At 32.8% G+C, this 22,161-nt stretch overlaps 3 protein-coding genes across 5 annotated transcripts in view; 2 read left to right on the top strand and 1 right to left on the bottom strand.

Annotated features, from left to right (window-relative positions):
- The window catches only part of LOC116765324 (leucine-rich repeat and calponin homology domain-containing protein), a 37,731-nt gene that overhangs the window by 3,044 nt on the left and 12,526 nt on the right, over nucleotides 1–22,161 (bottom strand). The window contains exons 2-11 of one of the 3 annotated variants that reach the window (XM_061523155.1): nucleotides 21,239–21,383; nucleotides 10,003–10,235; nucleotides 9,121–9,257; nucleotides 7,568–7,811; nucleotides 6,688–6,823; nucleotides 5,598–5,669; nucleotides 4,270–4,915; nucleotides 3,669–3,806; nucleotides 3,275–3,352; nucleotides 122–3,040 (exon numbers count right to left, since the gene is read on the bottom strand). In XM_061523155.1, coding sequence (XP_061379139.1) covers nucleotides 2,342–3,040; nucleotides 3,275–3,352; nucleotides 3,669–3,806; nucleotides 4,270–4,915; nucleotides 5,598–5,669; nucleotides 6,688–6,823; nucleotides 7,568–7,811; nucleotides 9,121–9,257; nucleotides 10,003–10,235; nucleotides 21,239–21,383 — 2,528 coding nt within the window. In that variant the 3' untranslated portion in view covers nucleotides 122–2,341. Of the gene's footprint in view, nucleotides 1–121; nucleotides 3,041–3,274; nucleotides 3,353–3,668; nucleotides 3,807–4,269; nucleotides 4,916–5,597; nucleotides 5,670–6,687; nucleotides 6,824–7,567; nucleotides 7,812–9,120; nucleotides 9,258–10,002; nucleotides 10,236–21,238; nucleotides 21,384–22,161 lie in introns of those variants that run through there. The other 2 variants (XM_032654774.2, XM_061523159.1) reach the window with 2 other exon arrangements.
- LOC116765326 (uncharacterized) lies at nucleotides 16,623–18,013 on the top strand. Its single transcript, XM_032654776.2, has 2 exons — nucleotides 16,623–17,088; nucleotides 17,262–18,013. The coding sequence occupies exons 1-2, from the start codon at nucleotides 16,899–16,901 to the stop codon at nucleotides 17,798–17,800; spliced, it is 729 nt and encodes a 242-aa protein (XP_032510667.2). The 5' UTR covers nucleotides 16,623–16,898; the 3' UTR covers nucleotides 17,801–18,013.
- LOC116765328 (uncharacterized) lies at nucleotides 19,918–21,150 on the top strand. Its single transcript, XM_032654777.2, has 2 exons — nucleotides 19,918–20,278; nucleotides 20,493–21,150. The coding sequence occupies exons 1-2, from the start codon at nucleotides 19,933–19,935 to the stop codon at nucleotides 21,011–21,013; spliced, it is 867 nt and encodes a 288-aa protein (XP_032510668.2). The 5' UTR covers nucleotides 19,918–19,932; the 3' UTR covers nucleotides 21,014–21,150.

Below are 22,161 nucleotides of genomic sequence, written 5' to 3'. Positions count from 1 at the left end.
GAATAGTAATTATAATAATACGAAAAAAAAAAACACGCACTATAAGTAAAATTATATTAAATTATTATTACATTGAAACATGTGAGTGAAATATAACATAAAATAAATAAAACAAATCCAATGCCAATAAGAGTTTTATTTAAATTTGAGATAAAACATTGTAAGTACATACAAAAAGTACATAATGAAATTAACCATCCGAAAACCGAGAAACACGTTTACACAAAAACATCACCAACAAACAATCACACGGTGGAAATAAAAAGAAAAAAAATTCAAACAAAATCATGAAAGCCAACGAATCAACAGATAATGTAATACTTAAATTTTAATGGAGTAGTATGGCAGAATGGGAAATCTCATTAATGGTGGCAAGACAGCGAGGCGGTGAGAAATGTCTTTTTTTATAAATCAGTCGTAATTTAGCCTCTGATGTAACAAAAAAAAACAGACGTAAAACGTACCCAAGCACCACAAGCATTAAATATATTATATTCATAAATAAATTATATATTAATCTATGTCTTACATTAAGTATATATTGTACTTAGGAATTTAAAGCTCAAAAAATAATGAATACACCGAAAGACAGGCGTAAAGATAATCTGACATCAAAATAACTCTTACACCAATATATAGCCAAAAAAATTAACGCGACTTTTTGCTGTGGAATTTTGCAATTAATTAAAAAAAAAACTTTTTTTTTAACATAGCACTAAAAAAAAACAAACGAGTCTATACAAGCATTTGAAATTACAGTCTTTTATATAAACACATCTTTGGAATGCTCATATTTGTATTATAATTAAGATTAGTACATTAACAATAACTTGACGAATAATTATTAATTAATGGAAAAGAATCAAAAATATTATTTCAAAATTTTAAATTCATACTTAAAATATGGAAATTTGTTAAAAAACACTATTATTATATTCGTCGAGTGACGTCATACTTTAAATTTTATATAAATGCATCATCTGTTAGTGAGTTATTCAAGTTGGCAACACTTATTACATTGGCAGTATAATTAAATTGTTAGATTTATTAAATTTGTCTTTTAGATATAGATTTCATTAATTACCGAAAAAAGCCTCAAAAGAACTACTAGCTAATCTAAAATACTACATATTTCAAAGATATATATATGAAAGTCCTTTATCGTAGAACCGCATGCAATTTAAAATTTTATCATTATAAGGTATATCAGTATGAAGATACGTCCAACAAACATCCCAAATAACCTTAAGCTTGCTCTTAAACTACAATAACGATATGATGTTTCGATTAAGGCATACATTTTTTTTTATTCTTATCTCATAAGAAATTACTTAACTTACTAATTCTCATAAACCTACAAGTGCAAACTCACAAATATTCATATATTTTAATTCAGTTTTTTATTATCATTTCACACAATATTGATAATCTGCTCTATTTTGAGATGGATATTATAATTCTGAAATTCTATTTACTTTAACAAATTTTAATATTAATGTATATGTGCTGTAATTTTGTAGTGCTTACTATATATATATGACAGAGACGTAGTTTGAGGTACGGACAATGTTCGTATCATTGCAGGAAGACTAGACAATTAAGTAATGTTTCATTACACGTTCCACAATCATCGACGCCATATATTTATCAAATAACATCAGCAAAATATTTACAAAACAAAAAATAAACTACAAATATGCATAAAAATATTCCGCAAAGCTGAGATCTAATAAAAAAATAGGATCAAACAGAACATATCATAAGAACCCTCAAAAATACAAACACATCAATATGAAACTATCAAATATAAAAATCATTTGAATCATTAATAATAGTATTGAAGTAGTGGATCATCACTCTGAGTGACACAGAACGACTCTTGGTCCGAAAAAAATGATGAAAGTAATCATTAAAATGTTTAAAATACCAATATCATTATCAATTCCCGTAAAACATCATGAAAATAGTTTGAAATTAGTTTGTTCCATCAATACCATCAATTTCACATCAGTCTCAACATTAGATGTCAAACTGCATTTTATATAGTTGATTAAAAAGTTCACAATGAAGTATAAAAATGATTCAGGGCTGTAGACATGTGTGCGTGAAGTTGTACGAACAGAGTTAATAAGGTTTAGAGGAGTATCACGTGATCACGGACATTTTGATAAAATGCAGTTCGCCACCTCTATACAGCCTCTATATTTCCAATCACAGTTTCACTGTTACGATAAGGCATTGTTATTTTTAAATTTTTAAATATCCATATAGCAGCCCTAGTGTATAATCTACTTACTACAGTGTTATAAAGAGGTCACAGTTTCATATATAATGAATTAATTTACAAAGGATATAGAATGAGGAAAATCGTCGATGCCAAGAAGCTTCCAATGCATAGACAAGTGTAGAAGATCCTATTTTCTCGATCCTTCGCCGATTCAGTTTGTTTGTCGTCATTCACTATATAATTGGCTTGTATATCGAGGTTCATCCTCTCTCTGTCATATCTGCCTGAATCCACTTCCTCGCTGATCAAATCCATAGGAAAATCCACTTCATCTGTATCGTATATTTCGAAATTATCACTCTTCAACACACCATCACCTTTACAGAACGGCGTCACGAATTGAATCTTATTCTTCTGATAATAAGGTCCTCTAATTCGCAGCTCATTGTTATAAACGGGCGTATAGACATTCTGAGTCTCGGCGTTATTGTTCTCACAGTTGAGTTGAAATTCTTCTGACTCGTCGAATGTGTAGTTCTGGTTGTAATTGAAGTTGCTTATATACCTGTCTTCGCTGTATCTATGTTGTCTGTAGTCTAGTTCAATGCTGTGGAATCCTTGGTTGTGATTGGTCGAAAACTCTTCTGGTTCCGGGCTCTGATTTGTTACAAGTTCCAGTTCCGGTGTTGATCGGTCGTTGGGTTGGATATCCTTTGGCGAGCGCGTGGCGTGTGCCAGTAGAGCTTGGACTGTGATCGCGAGAGGTCGTATGCTGGTTTCATCACCAATGTCCTCTGGCGAGCAGATATCCTCCTGGAACACACGCCACCCCTCTCTTAGTTTCATATAATATTCGCCCGCGAAAGGATATCTAACCCTGCAACTCAAAACTTACTCCCGAAATACGCACAAAACTTTTAACGTTTAAAGATACCGTGCTTAACACTTTACGTGAATCATAACCAATAGAAGCTGATTTACCGTTACATGAATCGATAATAAAAAAATGTAATGATAGGAAATAAATTAAAATATTAAAGCACTCACTTCCTCCACGCCGATTCTTCGACAGGCCTCCAAGAAATTGTCGACATTCCGCCTGCACCTTGCCATTGTTAGCTTTGGCTGTGAAAAAACACATGTATCAGACTTACATCAAGCATCGCATAACAAAGATTACAGTTACCAGAATAGTGTCACTGGAAGTCAATGACGCGTCAAAAACAACTTAGAAGTAGTTTTATATTCATTCAATTGTCCATTTCCTTTCGAACCTTGAATTAATTTAGGTTATTCAATATATATTTTAAATACTCAATATAATTTCTTTGGTAAAAACTTTTTTGTTAGGGCAGAAAAAAAAATTACACCTTCCTATACATCACATGAAGTTACATTTCTTTAAAATATCTAAAGCATAATATTTAATATATGGTGATACCTGTGCGGGCGAGGGTACATGAACTGAAGCGACGGCCCGCGGACGCACGTGGTTGGCGAGGTGACACAACACCACCCCGTCCGACAACACCGGGGCCAGCTGCTCGGGGAGAGACATCTTCAGGCGGGACTCTATTATCTAGGTCGTAAGGATCATTATTGAATATATTGTCACTAGTAGAGATTAGATTTTATCAGACTTATAGAGGTAAACAAGTGAAATGAAGAGATTATGCTTGAAATACAGGGAAATTTTTACCAAAGTAAATAATAGGTTTATCACCTGAGAAACAGCTAAAACCAGACGCCTCACTTATATACCATAGTTATAAAATGTAATGTTTATTTTTAAACAACAAAAAATTAAATTTCTTCTGTAAAGATACTATTCTTAGAATGCTAACTTAATATCGGTTATCTTTTAATGATTATGGAAACACTAAGTTTTGTCAACTATAGGCCGTCATTCAAGTGCATGTTATAACATATCTTAGTTTATGATGTCCTAATGTTATAAAAAAAGTACAATATCTTCATGTAAGCATCTTCATCCAAAAAAGTTCAATGAACCCAGAACAAATAAAGAGCAAGAGAGTAATTACCGTTCTAAGTTGCTGCAATAACTCCGTTTCCTCCTTCTGTTTATCAAACTCCCTCTTCATAGTGAAGCTGAGTTTCTCCGGCGCCGTTTCTTTGTTCCAAGCTATTTTCCCGCTCGGTTTATTTCCAGCACCTTTCAAATACGACACCGCGGTTGTAAAAAGCTTAGCGTCGCCGTTCTGCCTCGGTATATTCGATTTAATGCTATTATACCCTAGACTACTAGTCGGTGATTTAGTCGGAGATGTCGGCTTAGTGTACAGATCACCGTTCAGTTTCGTGTAATCTATGTTACCGTTGACGGATGTGTACATTTTGTTAACGTTACGTGACGGAACGACTTTTTGGACAGGTCGTTTTGTTTCTTCTTTGTCGGTGTTGCCGTTTTGGGCTAGCCTCCTCGGCGTCGAATGTAGGACGGGGGAGCTGGGGCTGTTTGGAACATTCGGTGTGTTCGGGGAGGAATTGTTGGATAGAGATCTGTTGTATGGTGATACGTTACTGTATCCGTTGATGGGGGAGTGTGGGGATTTCTGGAAGTGGACCGGGCTTTGGGTTTGTGGGGAGTCCAGGTCAGGGGAGGGCTGGTCGGTGCGGGGGCGGTACACGTCCTGCTGCCGCTGCTGTCTTAAGGCTTCTTTGTATTGTCTGCAACATGAAAATTTCAAATAAAGACAACATCACATGACCTGACAGATTAAGAGCCGAAGGGACAGAACGTACTATTTTCAACCGACTTCAAAAAAAAAAAAATGAAATTTATATATAAAAATTTAAAATTAATTTCGAATTTCATTCTGTTTTTATAGTGAACCTTAATATTATATTGAATCGATCTCGAAAATGTTTTCATATCATCAAATTTGTTTTGTTCTTGATATTAATGAAAAAATACTTCAGACCTACAATTCTTAATTCACTTCTCCGTGTAACAATTCTGCTTTTTTTTTATTCTGTAATCGTTAGTTTTGAAGTCGGTGTCTGCTTTGAAATAATTCAAATTTATTTAATAATAAAATTGTATAGCGTAAGCGTCATACAGCGTTCTACAAATATATTATAGTTAATTCCATTTACTTATGACATAGCAAAATTAATTGACAATACGATTAGTTAGTAGTCAGTTTAGATCTACGAATATCCACCACCGCACGTGAGCCGCCGTCATGTTACAGCTGAAAGCGATTTCATACATACACAGTTATACACACAACATTCCCGGGATACGTGCCAACAAATATAAAAACATTATCAATACAGATGAAGCAAATGTCTATAGAATACAGCAAGCGGATTAATGACCATTATAATATGCCCCATGAGTGTGTACCTGTATGTTTGTTGATGAGCTAATTTACTCTTATCCTCGCTGGATACATTCCCATCGGGTGATATACGGACGCTGAAAGGGACAACACCGGGGTTAATAGGGGAATGGATGATCGTGATACGAGCCAAATTGTTCTTTACCTCTGTATCCGCTGTCGCGGGAAATAAAAGTTTATATGAGCATTGTTATACTAGAATATATAAGACTAAGCGTTGCAAAGTTTATTTTTAATAAAATAAATATTAATCGTTTAAAATAATTTATATAACAAGCGGCGAAGACTAATAGGTCGACTTTGTAACGCTTTGGAAGTATCGTAAATATATATTTCAATAAGAGTTATGTTTATATATTGAACTAATTAAACACCCAATGATGTCTTCATCAAAGCTATTCACTAGGAATATCAGAAAGACATTATAAAAAGCATATTACTGGAAATGCATAAATAAAAAATTATATATATATAAATAAAATATGAGCAAGATAAATTATTAAAAACGATTTTGAAAAATTCAATTTGATTTTTAATATTTTAGTTAATCGTGTATAACAAGATATATAAAATATATCATCTCCAACTTCAAACGTAAATTATTTTTAATCTGTTTGTAGTAAACCTAAAATACAAACATATCCTTACTTTGTCGTATATAACTATTTTGATTGATATTCTGCTCTCCTCCTTCATCATTGCGTACATGCATTCAAGTAGAAGGATCAACTTCTAGCTTTAATCTTGAGCGTAAATATTTTTTTAAAACCTTCTCTAACACAATCATAAAAATATATTTATTCCCCCGTTGAATGAATGGTTTATATTTCTAATACTAACCCATTTATCAAACAATCTACAACTAAAAAACCCTCAGAATTCTAGAATTGTTAGTTTGCGCAATTCTAGAATGATGTCGAATGTTCTAGAACTCTGGCACCGAATATTGGACCTTCCAGAATATTGTTCGAAATGGATTTTTTTAGAACATTTTCGACTATTCTGGAATCTTCTAGGACATTCTCGAACCTTCTAGAACATTGCGAAACTTTCTACAACACGCTTCATAGTAATATATAAATTATAAATACATACCCGGTGAGGACGGGTGTTAGGGGTGCGAGGGGGGACTCGCTGGAGAGGGACTGTGCCCTGGACAGCGTGGCCGGGGACAACGTGGATGGAGTACTGGGTGTGGAGCGCCCTGAGCCTCCGCCCGTCTCACAGCCACCTGGAACATAATACAATCATGATGTTATATGAGCATCACAGAACCTATTATAAGTGAAAATTGGATATTGCTATTATGAATCCGATGGCAAGTTGTTCTAATAAAAAAGGTATGTCCATTTGTTTCTTGTGTCGATGTTTCTTTATATAAATGTAGTCGGTTAGTGATGTCATGTCTGTATATTGAATTATATGTGATATATTTGATATTAGGATCTAATTAAATGTTATACTATTTATATGAGACCAACATGTTATTCAAGGACATTTAAATCTTTGTGAAGCAGAAGTTTAGTACGAGTACTTGACCTCATTTTACAACAGATTACGGTTTTTAGTTTCGCTCTTACAAATGTATGGCGTAGTTTCAAGAATCGTAAAATATTATTTTTATTTTTCATTAAATAGAAACTCTATTTAATTTTTTTTCTGTTGCTTAGTTGATTATACGAATTTTGCGTATTTAAAAATAAATTATATTTATATATAGAATTAAAAAAAACACAAGTATATATATGCCTTTCTGATGGTCGTCCAATCGTAGAGTTCGACATTGTTAGTATATTTGGTAATCAACTAACTTCATAGAGTACAAAAGTCCATTCCAATTAAAAGTTTCAACGGAACATTTGCAAAACAAAAATGTATTTCATTTTATTTTTAGACAGAATCATAAGACTCTCATTAAAAACTTTTTTTTTAACTCAATTTTAAAAGTATTTTTTATCTGTATTATTAATGTTACCATCATTGGACCATCTCTTCTCGACTCCATCCGTGCAGTATCCGCTGTCGACCACGTGTCTAGGTTTGTGTCTCAGACAGTCGATCGTAGCGTTACCAGACGTTATCTGGTTGTTTGGTGAGCTGATGTAGGATGTGTGTTTTGCTGTTCTTCTCGTCTCATCCACCCTTCTGTGCTGCAAGGTATCCTTGTTCGACATGTTCTCCAAATATTTGAATATATGCACGCGCCCGCGCATGCAAATCTAGAATATAATTCATTTATATTAACAGACGAATCAATACATAGAAGTAAACTGGAATTATTTCTTCTACATTTCCAATAAAATGCGGAAATTTGTTACTCGAAACCTGCAATGGTTGTTCGCGTTTTACGTAACCAGACCTTAATGCAGCATGATATAATGTGTTATAGGCTATAAAGCTATAGAAGGAAAATATTATAGTTGTATTGGGCGGGAATAAAAAAATCAAAGAATCAACTCGTATGAGATAAAATCAATCGAATTGCGTCTCATTTAAATGTGAACATTGTCATGTGTTGATAATAATTATATTAGCATATACAGAATTATGATTAGCATATCGTGTGCATGAACGTATAAGGTACCTTAGAAAGTCAAAGTAACGGTAGACCTCCAGGTCGATTGGAGCGTCAATATTTACTTACTTTCACTTGATAACTTGATAGCATTAAGAAGAACAGCACACAGACGATGATAATATCATTCTTATATTTATTTAGTTATTTAAATCGAAAGAGCGTATATTTTATGTTTGGAATTTTCACGAGGAGGAAAATGCCTAAATGAATTAAATCATGAGGCCATAATGACATGGCACATTGAGGCCATATTTCTTTTATTATAGTATGGCATAATGTAATTGCTACTTTTTCCGGATTCTGTATTAAAGATGTGTCTGATATGAATTCAACAAATAAACTCAACGTAAAATTATATCTCTCCATAATATTAAACCATGAAGCCAAATTTGGAAGCCAACAAGGGAAGTATAGAAAATGTATACATTATTTTTCTTTGTTAGTTAAATAGCTATAAGAATCAGTCATTTGTTTCCTATATTTAGAAGACTTTTGGAGTGTTTCTCAAATATGACTATTGTATACATTGATAAATACATTTTCAGTCATAGCTCGTATTCAGACTTTTTATATTAAATTTATTATGAATAATATCTTAAGTGCTACAAAACTTCTTGCTTTTCATTCTGATCACAATTCAATTAAATAGTCTAATCCTATGTGTTGTTATTAGAAAACAGGTTCAATAATTTTAAATAAAGTACAACATTTACGAGATGGAAAAACAAAAAGTAGTTTCGGGTAATAAAAAAACATCTGTATAAAATTAAAGCTATATATTCTGCTTTAAAGGTATATAGGTTTGACTTGAACTGCACATACCAATCATTTCATTGAAGTATCAATGACTACTTACACCTACCAAATCTTTCATAGGCACTCAGTATTTTCCTATAATTCCTATATCTTTCATATGACAATCTATACAGTTCAATAAATGTAATACTCACAGTAGTCGGAGGTGATACGAGTGGATTATTGTCTAAGTTCAGAGTTATGATGGTGGTCATATTTCGCAGCTCCAGCGGTAAGGACGAGATGCAGTTACAGCTCACATCTAGGTGTTCCAGACGGAGGTATGTGATCTCTGGGGAGATGACGTCGCTTATTAGGTTCCGGGAGTTTCAGTCATTAATTTTTATCACGCGGTTTATTAAGTTTATTAACTAAATGAAAATTAAGATAATATTATTTAAAAAAAAAACTCGTGCAAAATCTAAATAATAATACTTTAACTGCAGGAAAGATAGCTTCGACGTTATGATACTAAAGATAATTACGGAAGAAGAATAAAATCATTCGTTTTTTGAAATTTTGTTATAAGGTTACATGATATGATCCATCAATATGACGGGACTGCAAAACACTGCATTAGTCACAAAATAATTTTACAATATAAATAATAAGCGAATATTCAATTTATCCAGGAGGATAAAATAACAATATAATAAATATTTAGACTAGCCACAGTTATAATACTTGAAGCTTGTTTCACCCGTTTGTTAATGTGGTTGAGATAGCGAGAAGTTTGTTAAGGAAATCCTTGGTAAATTTATATATCAAAAAATATAGTGCGTCGAGTCCCTGCGCACGGAAGAAGGGAGACTTCGTAACGTGGAAATGAAAATAGGAAGGGGTAGAAATTTTCAGTGAACTCATATTGTTTTTTTTAAGACAAACTTTTTAACATTGCTTACAATTCACAATTGACCCAACCATTTACTCACACTCTCTCTCTTTCTATTCCCCTCCCCAGGAGCGTTGAACGTTTAACGCAACCTTGCTGGAAGTTGCATTAGAAGTTTCACTTCGGCAATATTTCTAGTACTCACGTAATGGTAACAGTCCCAATTGGTTGTTACTGAGGTCCAGACACCGTAGACCTGTACAGTCGCCCAATGTCATCGGCACTTGGGTTATTTTATTATTGGAAGCGTCTAGTTCAGCTAGTGACGTCATCTTGCCAATCTCTTTAGGAAGACTGGTCAGTAAGTTGTCCTGGAGAAGGAGGACTTGCAATGGCATCAGGCATACTTCCCGAGGCAGCTCTGTTAGCTGGTTTGAACTGAGGATAGAAATGTTATTATTGTAAAAAAAAAAGAAGTGGTTCATATTATATGAGATTTAATTAATAAAACCTAAACTCAAGGACTGATCAGGTGCTAAATCAACTGGTCTATTTCAACTTATAAAAACAAATGGAACAGAGAAATATCACCACAATTCTTGACACGATAATATAACCGCATTCTATTAATACAATAATTATCCTAGTCTTCGCTCTATAATATAATATTTAGAAATATAATATCAAATAATTTTAGAACAGATTGGCATCACGCTAACATTATGGCATTCGTTAAGACAAACAATAAAGTGTATAAATAACTAGGCAAAGTAAATTAGAGTAGTCCGCGTGGAATTAGACTTGGCTGGAACGTAAAACGATCCACACGTTCAATGATGAGAGGTCGACTAAATATTGATATTGGACTGACGCTACTAAAGAACAACGTTCTGACGTGGCCACATCATTATATTTCTTGTTTGATAACAACAGTTGATTTGTTACTAGTGTGATTTATAACGTTTATGGAATCGATTTAAGTAAGTTTTTTTTTTGTTTGTTTACGACAATTTGTACTAAAACTTATTCAATACGACTTCTCGTCGATGGCAAAGACGAAAGGAGCGTATTGTGTATGGTATAGATTTCAAATTTGATAATCAATAATCAGATTCATGGGTAGTTATTGAAGAGAATTTAGTTCGTCATATCTTTATTATAAAGGGTTAACATAACGGAAATTTTATTGCATCGAAAACAGCTCAAAATTGTTCTATAAGTCATACGTATATCTAGTGTTCCCAAGAATATCATTCGTTCAAATATAGAATTAAACAAAATCTTTTAACTCTATTAGCAATACAAAATACATATTTTTAAGATCTATTGCATGCACAATAACGCTTTAAGTTAACAGTCCACTAACATTTACTGCCTGTTTCAGAATTTTCACATATTTAGTTCGAACGACATAAAAATGCTTTCACATTTCACGAATCACCGCATCGTGTTAGAGCGGTTTATTAGAGCAGGGATAATAGGCCTGCGCTTTATATAACCTTTATGCTTAACATGCATATTTAATACAATCATCACATTCAAATAAATCATAGCGTCTAATTTGCTTAAAACACGGTTATGATTATTATAATAAATTTGTTCTAATAAAACGAATATGTAATAACATATGTTGGTAGATATCAATTACATCTATCTATCCGGTATACACAAAACCACTGAAGTATTGGGTAACGGCTAACAAACCTGTCACACAGACCCATTTTGTATATCAAAACTATTACATAATTATATTACACGTACGAGAGATGTTTGTCATTGAATATGAAAAATAAAATGTGATTATCTATCATCCGTATTTAGGAATTATTATCATTAGATCGTAGAGAAAAAAATTTTATACGCTCGGTAGATTCGCAAGTTTTTGCGTAGGGCTGGTCGTCTAGACTCTAGACACATAGACGTACCTAGAAACTGGATTCAAAACTGCTGTTAATAATAGACCAGGGGTCGACGGACGGTACATTGAAAGAAATTGATAAAGCTCCTGCATACCTAGAACCTGCAATGCGCTATGCGATTATGCGACTAAAACGTTATATAATTATCATTCTGCCATAACCATTTTAATTAATTAATTTATAAAATAGCATATCGTGTTTATAATATATATGTACACATTACCACGAATGTAGTTTGAAGTTGAGTGGTGTAATCGGATTATTCCTGTATGAAGATGTATTGCGTAAGATTAAAATTTCTTTTGGGGGCAACGGTAAACACAGAAACAAATATAATCCCGCTTACGATGCTAACAAACTGAGATCCGTCGGCAACTTATAGATAACTTTATTGCGGGTGTTAGAATGTTTCCATATAACATAGATTCAGCTGTAGAATGAAAAACGAACCGGAATAAATAATCATATAAAGTTATTAAACACCTGAGACAGGTTCAAATAAGGTTGTACAATTACCATGCTTTAACTGTGGTTCAAGTAATATTCGACTAAAATACAATCAGGGCATTGGCAGTCACATAACTGAGATAGATCCTGAACCGTTGGCTGGCATGGTTGAGCAACAATGAAAATACAATCCCATGATGAGCGACATCCCACGGGAATGTCAAATAGGCCCTCTCTGACTCAGACCAGTTCACTACTGACCACCATAACTCAATGTTAGTTTGCTTTAATTGGATTCTTGTATTTCAATTCCTTGTCGTGTTGACCGCTGTGTATGTAGGAATAATGAGGTCACATATAAATCTTATTTAATCTATTGTGTTGGAGTACATGATCAAAACATTAATCATTTAGGCTATATGTTATCAATTTTATATGAATATGATTAACATTGAATTTATACACAAATGAATAGCTGATTTGGACGCGGAGCAGGAACTAATATATAACAATGCTACTATATATTATTCTGTCAGCCGTTACCCTTGACTTGGTACGTGTGAACTAAGCTTTATAACGTAATGGTTAACCTAAAAATATCCCTGTGTCACATTTCCTAAAATGTAACAAATAATTTTAGAGATTATCGCGAAAAGTAGGACAGACATACAAAGAATTAAAAAACTCGTTTTCGTGCTTCACCGTTTTTTTAACGTTTCAACTTTCAATGTACAGACAAATGCGTGCTTACACAAGCTTGAATCTTCACACCACATCGTAACGTTTCCAGTTTTTTTTATTCATAAATAGGTACGTTATTGAGTGGGAAACGGGAATCGCTTCGTATACATGTTGATTCGAAACTTGTAGTAAGCATACTGTTTATAATGTTTTGTGACGTCCGTACACACAGTGGTCATTATTACGCACACGCACCTGTTCATTCCTAAAAGTAAACATTTAATTGATTCTTTCCTGTGGTGTGAGAACTAATAATACAAAAAAAAATATATAAAAAAAAAATCCCGTACTTGTTACAAATTCCTGAACGCAAATTCTTTGTTGTGCAATAAAAGAATTCTTAGCTATTATTTTAAACAAAAAACAGTGAATGAGCTTCCAAACAATAGCGATATCTAGACTTTACGGAACTTGTCAGAAATAGTAAAACACGGAGACCGGTGAGCTTTGATATTCATAAATAATTATAGGACTACCATTTGCAATGAATTGAAATCTCAATTTCTGAACGTTCTAGAAAACTTTTGTTGAGAACTTTTTCAAACAGTAGAACCTAATCAAACAGTTGTAATAGATTTTGTCGAGTATAGCTCTGTCAGGTAAGCAGGAATTTGAAATTAATATGATATTTTAAACAGATTTAAAAGCATATTGAAAAAATAAATACTTAAAATCATTAGTTTTATATATAAGTATATGATGTAATAGAATTTGTTGGCACCCCTCTTGCAGATTACTGTCGTTCCGGCAGTTTGTATCAAGGTCTTTGTTATATCGATTCTTCCTAGTTTAGGGTCGAGGGGATCTATGCTACTAGGAAACGTTGCAAAAATTATTTTGTGTATCATATAAATACCTTTTCTTTTTTTCTTCAAGTAATGTATAATTAATGGTTATTGTATTTTAAATACACATTCTTATTTATTATATTAGTATAATTATATTGTCTGTTATAAAATTTGTATTGTATTTCTATAATAGCTACACTTTTTAATCTGTAATGACATACAAGTGATTTTGGGCATAGATGTGTAAGCACTGTGAATGCATAAAGTAAACCCATGAAGTACTCCCTCAATCGTGAGTACTCTTACTCTCAATAAAAATGTAAAACGACGTAGGCGATGCGTGCTCAAAGCGTTTTATAAATGTTAACAAGCACAAAATTAAAGGAACATACGCTCGATGCAAGTTACGTGCTGTTTGTGATGATTTCTACTTTCTGAAACTCAAAGAATCTGACATTTTAAAAGAAATATGTTACTTCACGTACCTACTCTCACATTGCATTCGCAAAGATAACATTTTTATTTTCACTGTAGTTGAAACAGACTGACAATGCTATTTGAGATTGTCAAAAGTACTGTAGAGTAAGTAGCACAGAGTTAACAACAGTATTGTTGTGTTACGCAACTGTTATACTTTTGGCATGCGTTCTGTTTTCGATTCTTTTCAAGCATGCCGTCATGGGCATGGCGCGGGCGACAATGCGCTTGCGCACCGTTAGTTATGGTTGAGTGTTTTCATGAGTATGATTTGCGATTTCGAGTGGCTAAATGGCGTTTCGACAGCAGGTTACATTGCCATTGTTAGCACGCATCGACTGGTACTTAAAATGGCTTCATTACCAAAATTCTATTGAAGCTATTAAAAAAAGTTTCAGTATCTTTTACAACTAAGCTATAGTTCTCGTGTAGGTTGTAAGTAAAACGGCTTCTTGCCCATGTTGAAAGAAACATGTTATAGATAAGTGGCTAATGTTTACAAACTGACTTCAATCTTCTTACATTGTTTTGGTTCACGGAATAACGGGCCACCCGTTAACAACTCCGAGACATGGTTCTATAAAATTATAGCGGCTATTTCGGTAACATTCTAAGACGGTCCAACAAAAGGAATAAAACTTCTATATCTATCTTGTGGCCGCCGTTTTACGATGAAATAAATATTTTTAATATACAACTACGATGAAATAAATATTTTTAATATACAATTGAAATATATCGGAATTATCGGATTATTATAATCAGTAAACTTAAACTTCGGATATGTCGCGACATAATTGTGTCAGTTTGTCATGAATGAATTGTATGGCTATGATTGTGTTAACTATTCATTGAACCGTCACACAAGACCGCACTTCAACGAAGTAACGGTATTTTTAAAACTGTTATCATGTAGATGGAACACGTACCAGATATCGCCAAGTAAAAAATATAGAAAAATATACCTTTAAAACGTAATAACATAATATCAATAAATACAATACACATGAGAGTTACATTAATTTTAATAATTTTACAGTAATACAGATAAAAAAAAAATAGTTTAAAATGAATGCAAGATCATTAATTAAAGTATATATATATATATATGTGTATTACATTAAAAGTCCCTGTATATTGATGGTTCATTTTACTCTTCATACAAAGACCATGACATCTCCGGCTATTCACCTCGCGTGATCTTTATGACGACCTACTATCCGATGTTATCGTAATGCATTCTTTTTGTAACAGGAATAAAAGATTTCATATTAGGATACCATCACAGCGAAGTACTTTACAAAATGTAGGTACCGTAAAATATTCAAAGCTTTTATAATTTTAATGCGAAATATAGACTTACAATTATTTACACTGTCATGTATTAAGGATGTCGTATTGTGTTTAACGTCTCTATGATATAAATTTATAAAATAATAAATAAATCTCATTGTTCCATTACATAAGTCATTTGATATAACGTTATACGTATTACGTAATTTTATGAGTTAATTTAAGTACAATAAGCTCTAAATTAATTAATTAATAGGGTTTAAATTCGTTTAAAAAAACCTTTATAATATGAACATTCCTTGGTAAATATTTCTTTTTCTGATAAGCATATATTGATGACATTTTAATATGAACGCCGGAGCTTTCCAGTTAGAGGCAATTGAAATTTGCCAGATCCAAAATCTATTTTTGTTTAAAGTTCAATGACCCGAGACAATAATTTTCGCGGATCTAAAACAACAGTGAATTGAGATATGTTCGTATATTGGTCTGTGTTGTAAATGACTTGGGGACCGGCATAAACAAATATATTACACAAAATCAAATCCACACACATACATAACATACAACTTATTAAGTTCATAGCCTATGCTTTTCATATCCCTATATAGTTATATGTATATACATTTCAAATCATTTCTTTACTTTAGGGACCGCTTTTGCGAACATGCGGAATAAATCCTTCCAATGTAACGCGTAATGAAATTGACACAAAAGATTGTCAAAATATTAATATACGTACAAGACGTTCGCTTTTTATTTCTATATATTATATCATTATCTCATAATTAAAAATACATGTGCACTGTTAAAATGTAAAGATAAGTAATATAACCTATTATTTGTCCATAAGTCAAACTGACTAAATATTATCGGATGGAGCGTTCTACCAGCCAGCGATCTGCTCGCTTGAAACACGAGCGTTCACCTCGCTTCTTATGTTTGTATTGAAATGTTACCATCATTATATTGGACACAATTTTAAAATATTTCAGTTAATATTGAAACAATTATTTACCAATCAATTATTATTATGTGTATTTTAATTTAGAAAAAAATAATATTCTTATGGTTTCTCCTCCCTTACATTTCGCTATCTATATACATAGCGTAAAGGGAATCGTTTAAAGCGAGTTTTAAGGTAAGAGAATAAAATAGACGAAAGATTACATTAGACTAAAACAGAAAAAAAAAACACGTATAATAACAAAAAAAAAATGAAACCAGAATTAATTATATTTATATTTAAAATGTAAAACAAAAGTCCCGTGTTTTATGATCTACAAGGTCATCCCACTAGTACTAAACGAGACGCCATTTTGTAACGATGCAATGGCGCGATCCCCTCGCAGCGCGTCAGTCGCCCGTCGCACGCTGTCTGTGTTGAAAGCCGTTACGTTATACAAACTTAACATATATATTTATATGTACATACAATGGTGACTATGCAGTTCGAATACGACCCAGAACGTCTCATAGAGGAGATCAAAAAACGTCCGGGTATATGGGATTTTGACAACATAGAATACAGGACGAAAAGCACACGGCATAAGTTATGGACAGATGTTGTAAACGAGCTTATAACAAACGATGTTATGATAACGAAGAGCGATCGAAGAGAGCTAGGTAAGAAATAGGAGTGACAGAATTATAATAATCTCAAAACATACACTTTAACTGAAATAATATTACTTATAACTTATTATATTTACACTTTTTCAAATATCATTGTTTGTTCTAATCAAAGTATAATTTGTTAGATTTGCATAGTTATAGAACTAAAATAGATTTTATTATAGAAATACAACTACAAAAGAAATGGAAAGGCATCAGAGACTGTTTCCAAAAATACATAACGAATCCTAACAAATCAAAACGTCCGTACTTATATAGCAGACAATTGCAATTCCTACTCAAAGACGCAAAGGGCACGCAAAACAACGAAGCCGGTTCCAGCGAATCAGAGGAAGTTCGGACTAAGACTGTATGGAAACCTATGAAAAAACTACGTCTAAAGAAAGAGAGCTTTAGTGAGGAGTATCAAGCGGTGAAAAGTATCGACAACGATGGTTATCGATCCAACGAGGAAGTATCGATGGAGGTGCCAGTAAAACAAAGCAGTGGGCACAATAAAAATGCAACAGAAGAATTTGCCTTCGCGTGTGTAGACTCACAGAACAGAACGGAACAGGAAGATCCAGACAAACTTTTCCTTTTATCACTACTGCCACATATGAAGACAATACCAGAGGAGATGCGTCTAAACGTGAAGATGGACATCATGCAAGTACTGAGAAATGGAAATTATCAAGCCGTTTCCGGACACGATATAATTTGACCAACACGAATATATAACTACGACTTGGTGTTAAATATGATGCTCTTAAAAAGTGCAGTGCGGTTAAGGGTACATTATAAAAACCAGCAATTGGTATGGTAAATCTTGTTCCAGTGGAGGCAGATATAAGTAATCCATTTTCATAAATGCAACATGACTTTCTGTATATTTTTAAATAAGCTAATACTAATACATTTTTAAACCTTTATATAATATTGTTATTTTGATTACCCCAAAAAACCAGGTATCCAATTCTGGTGCAACAAAATAAATTTCTGTTCGCATTTTTAATATAAAGACTTATAGTTTGATTGAATTACGAATCAATTGGAAAAAAAAAATTACTGCGGTTACATAATCTAAATAGTATATTTTTATTACATTCATGAATCGATTTTGTCACAGGGTTACGCTATTTTCTGTTCAGTCATCATAGTAAATGACAGGTCGCAATCATTACGCTTAGTCCCAATTGCCATCACCACGCTACCATACGGAACATTAAGTGTTCTTCTTGTTAGTTATAGCATTAATGCAGGTAGTTGAATAAGAAATGGGTAACGCTTATGTAGTGACGACCTAAAGATGGACTATGCATATAGGAATCTGCTTTGTATGATCTGATTCATAAGAGAAATATCTAAAGAAGACCGGTCTATATAAAGAATGAATTATTTAATTACCTCAGAACGTAGTCTGTATGATATGCGTCAATTTTAAAGTATGTTCTCATCAACGGTTTCATAAAAAATGCTATATTCAATAATTAAGACAAGAATGTGGTCGTATAATGAGTTTAAAAATACACATTAAGTTTTGTTAGTGCGAATTTTTTTTTAATTCATAGCAACTATAGAGTGCAGAGAATGAAGGAATTTGACATTTTTGACTATTTGTCGTTACTTTAAAATCCAAGAAAATTAAACTTTCTTTGTAAGGAAAATAATAATGTCCTGACAACCCGAATTATTTGAAACCTAAGCTAAGACTCTTCTTCAGGGTCATCATAGGATGACTTAGCTAACTTTCAGAGGGTTTTGAAATTAATTGGAAGGTTTAACAATTAATTACGCAGTAACAAACATGTGTATGGAGTCTCGTAGCGAAACTTCGCATTTGGTAAATCCATATAAAAGTAATTAATTCCGAAATCTTCACCGAACCTATAAGAAACCGTAACCGAATCCATCCAAAGCCGTAACTATGTCTTACGGATTTTTTGTTATTGACAGACATTAAACACATATTCGTATAAACAAAACTTCATTGACCACAATCTATTAAAATGTATAAGAAAAAAAATAGTTTAATAACCGTGACCAAACTAATATATAAAACGGTTTCATACTTAATAGAAATAAGTACGAATGACTTCTGACATTTATGAATACTTCGTTTATAATTTGGACATTGCTGAGATTATTATTTATATGTATATAGTATGATATATTAAATTCTCTAATATTAGAAGTTAATGATATTTGTAAATAGGTAAATAAAAAATACTATAACAAAAGTATTTTGAACTCTAACAACTTTTATAAGGAATCTATATTCATGAAAGATATCAAGTATAAATTGAAAAACAACTGACTTCGATAAGACATAAATAAAAATTATATTGAAATTAAATAACGACAATATAGTAAAGAATAATAATAAGCAGAGATAATTAAAATAAATTTTTAATTTAAAAAGTTTTGGTATAAAATACATAGCTAAATAAAAAAAAATGTTGGTTTCACTGCGATCGTTTAAAAGACGCCTCGCGTCGGCGGAGCGTTCGCAATCCGCGCGTTCCCCCACCGTTCCGCGCAGTTCGATACGTTTAATACAACGGTGACCATACTTCTTAGAGCATGTAAAAGCTACTAAGACGTCTTAAAACAAGTCCAAATTGTGAATTTTCAATTATTATAAAATTTAAGACGTCAAAATTTAAGAATATTACAATAAAATCTATAACAATAGTTTGTTATATGTTTTTTGCTAGAGATATTTATGTAGTGCAATATAAAAATGTTTATTAACCTACCCGAATGTAACAAAAACCACATTGTGATTGTAGGATTTATATTTATGATATAAATAATGAAAGAAAAGAGAAATAAAATCTGTTCTGTGACTCAAGGATGTTGGTCACCGTAACTTTATACAAACCGCGGCGCCATTTTGAAAAGTACGCCGCGTTCCCCCCGCCGCGCGTCAGTCGCTCGGCGCACGCCGTTCGTGTATACAAGCGGACGGTTAACGCTCTCAATGTTTGTATATCTTTACATTATCATTTTATGACCATGATGCAGTTCGAATACGACCCAGAAAGTCTCATAGAGGAGGTTAAAAAACGGCCCGGTATATGGGACTTTGATAACGTTGACTATAGAACTAAAAGCACTCGTCACAAGCTATGGACGGAAGTTGTAAACGCGCTCATGTCGAGCGATGTCAAGATATCGAAGAGCGAAAGGAGGGAATTGGGTAAAGTATTTTATTGAACATTAACATTCTTACGTCATTATCAAAAAAAAATTGGGCTACTGATAATCATATTTTCTTATCACATAATATAGTAAAAGTTAGTCAACCAGACATTTTTATATGGTATGCGAGTTTCTAATGCAAATTAAAATCGATTTATGATCATGACATTATTAATTATCACTGGTAATATAGAATAGTTGTTTCATCCTAGAATTGCAGCTTCAGAAGAAATGGAAGAGCATGCGGGACTGCTTCCAGAAATACATCAGTCATCCAAACAGAACTAAAAGGCCATACATATATAGCAAACATTTAGCATTCCTAATTAAGAACCAAAAGGAAGTACCTCAAACCGAAACCGGTTCCAGCGAGTCCGAGGAGGGCACGTCCAGAAAAACTTCATGGAGACGAAGGAAGAAACTAAAACTCGCCAGGGACAGTTCCGACGATAATGATATCGATAAAGATGACTGCCGGTCAAACGACGGAGTCACAATAGAAGTACCACTCAAACAACCCACATACAAGCCGGTTATTGACGAATTCGCATTCGCCAGCGTCGATAGCCAGAGCAGAACCGAACAAGAGGACCCTGATAAACTTTTCCTCCTATCATTACTGCCACATCTGAAGTCCGTGCCCGAGGAGATGAGGTTGAACATCAAGATGGACATCATGCAAGTGCTGAGGAACGCTAATTACCAGTCACAGATGGTACATAAGATAATATGAGTCTAGTGAAATTGTTGTTATAAAAAAACATGCCCTTTTATTACGTTGTAAATTTGGTGATAGATTTAAAAATTTTAATACATTGTTATTTCTTTTGTCGGACTTTTTAATAAAGAAATTTATATGATAAGCCTTTATTACGCCTCAATTAATTTCATAACTTATTTCATCTTTGCTTTCGTGTTTTTCTTGTACAATTCAAATTCTTCATCGAGTCGTACTTACCTGAGATCTAAATATGTTAGCGACTGCAATCCTCCCACACTATCTGGTATACTTCTTATTATATTCTGTGATAGTAATAACTTTTCTAAGTATATATATGTGGTCACTTCCTCTGGCATTTCACTGAAGCGATTTTTGGATAAATCTGAAACAAAGGTTTTCGTTATTATAGAGCTCTGTTATTTGTTATCGAAGCCCAATATAGTTTACATACATCGTAACTTACAGGCCAATATCTGTTTCGTAGGGGACGTATAAGGTACTAAGGGAAACAATATATCCTTTTATGACTAACTCTCGTTTTACGATCGCACTAATGGTTAACCATGAAAAGATCGTAATACGCGACGCTCTCAGTATAACTAAATATAACGAATGAATTTTACACTAGAGTAAAATAAATAAATAAACATTTCACTTGAGTTATGAACAGTGAGCTTTGTTCGAGCAGTTCTAAATACATTTTTTATTATAACAAAACATAATCCACACACCGTTAAATTTAATAGCTTCGGATGTTAAGATTTACATAAATAATTACATTTACAAGAAGCAAATAATAAAATTAAAAAAAATTACTTAGTACGCTACAATTTACAATTTTTATTCATAATGTAAAGAAATATAATATCTTATTTTGTTTAATTTCTATAATACAAGATTAATTAAGTATTTTTGACGTTGCAATAAAAAGCACCAAAAGGAGGCGTAGTTTTCACATAGTTATATATACGTCATTACGGAAACTTTTAATAGGTTCGTTGGCGTCGAGTCTGCTCAGCTGAAACTCTGATATGGCTTGAGATTGGTTTGTAGTGACATATGTATATATATGTCAGGAGATTAACATCAAATCTTTTCATTATTTTACTATAAATAAGACTGGGCCTGATTTTAACATTAATAATTCTTTTATGATATTA

Source organism: Danaus plexippus, chromosome 2, assembly GCF_018135715.1.
Source record: "Danaus plexippus chromosome 2, MEX_DaPlex, whole genome shotgun sequence".
In the NCBI taxonomy this organism is placed as follows: Eukaryota; Metazoa; Arthropoda; class Insecta; order Lepidoptera; family Nymphalidae; genus Danaus; species Danaus plexippus.
The sequence above is the reverse complement of the archived record's forward strand: the minus strand, read 5'-3'. Positions and strand labels throughout refer to the sequence as shown.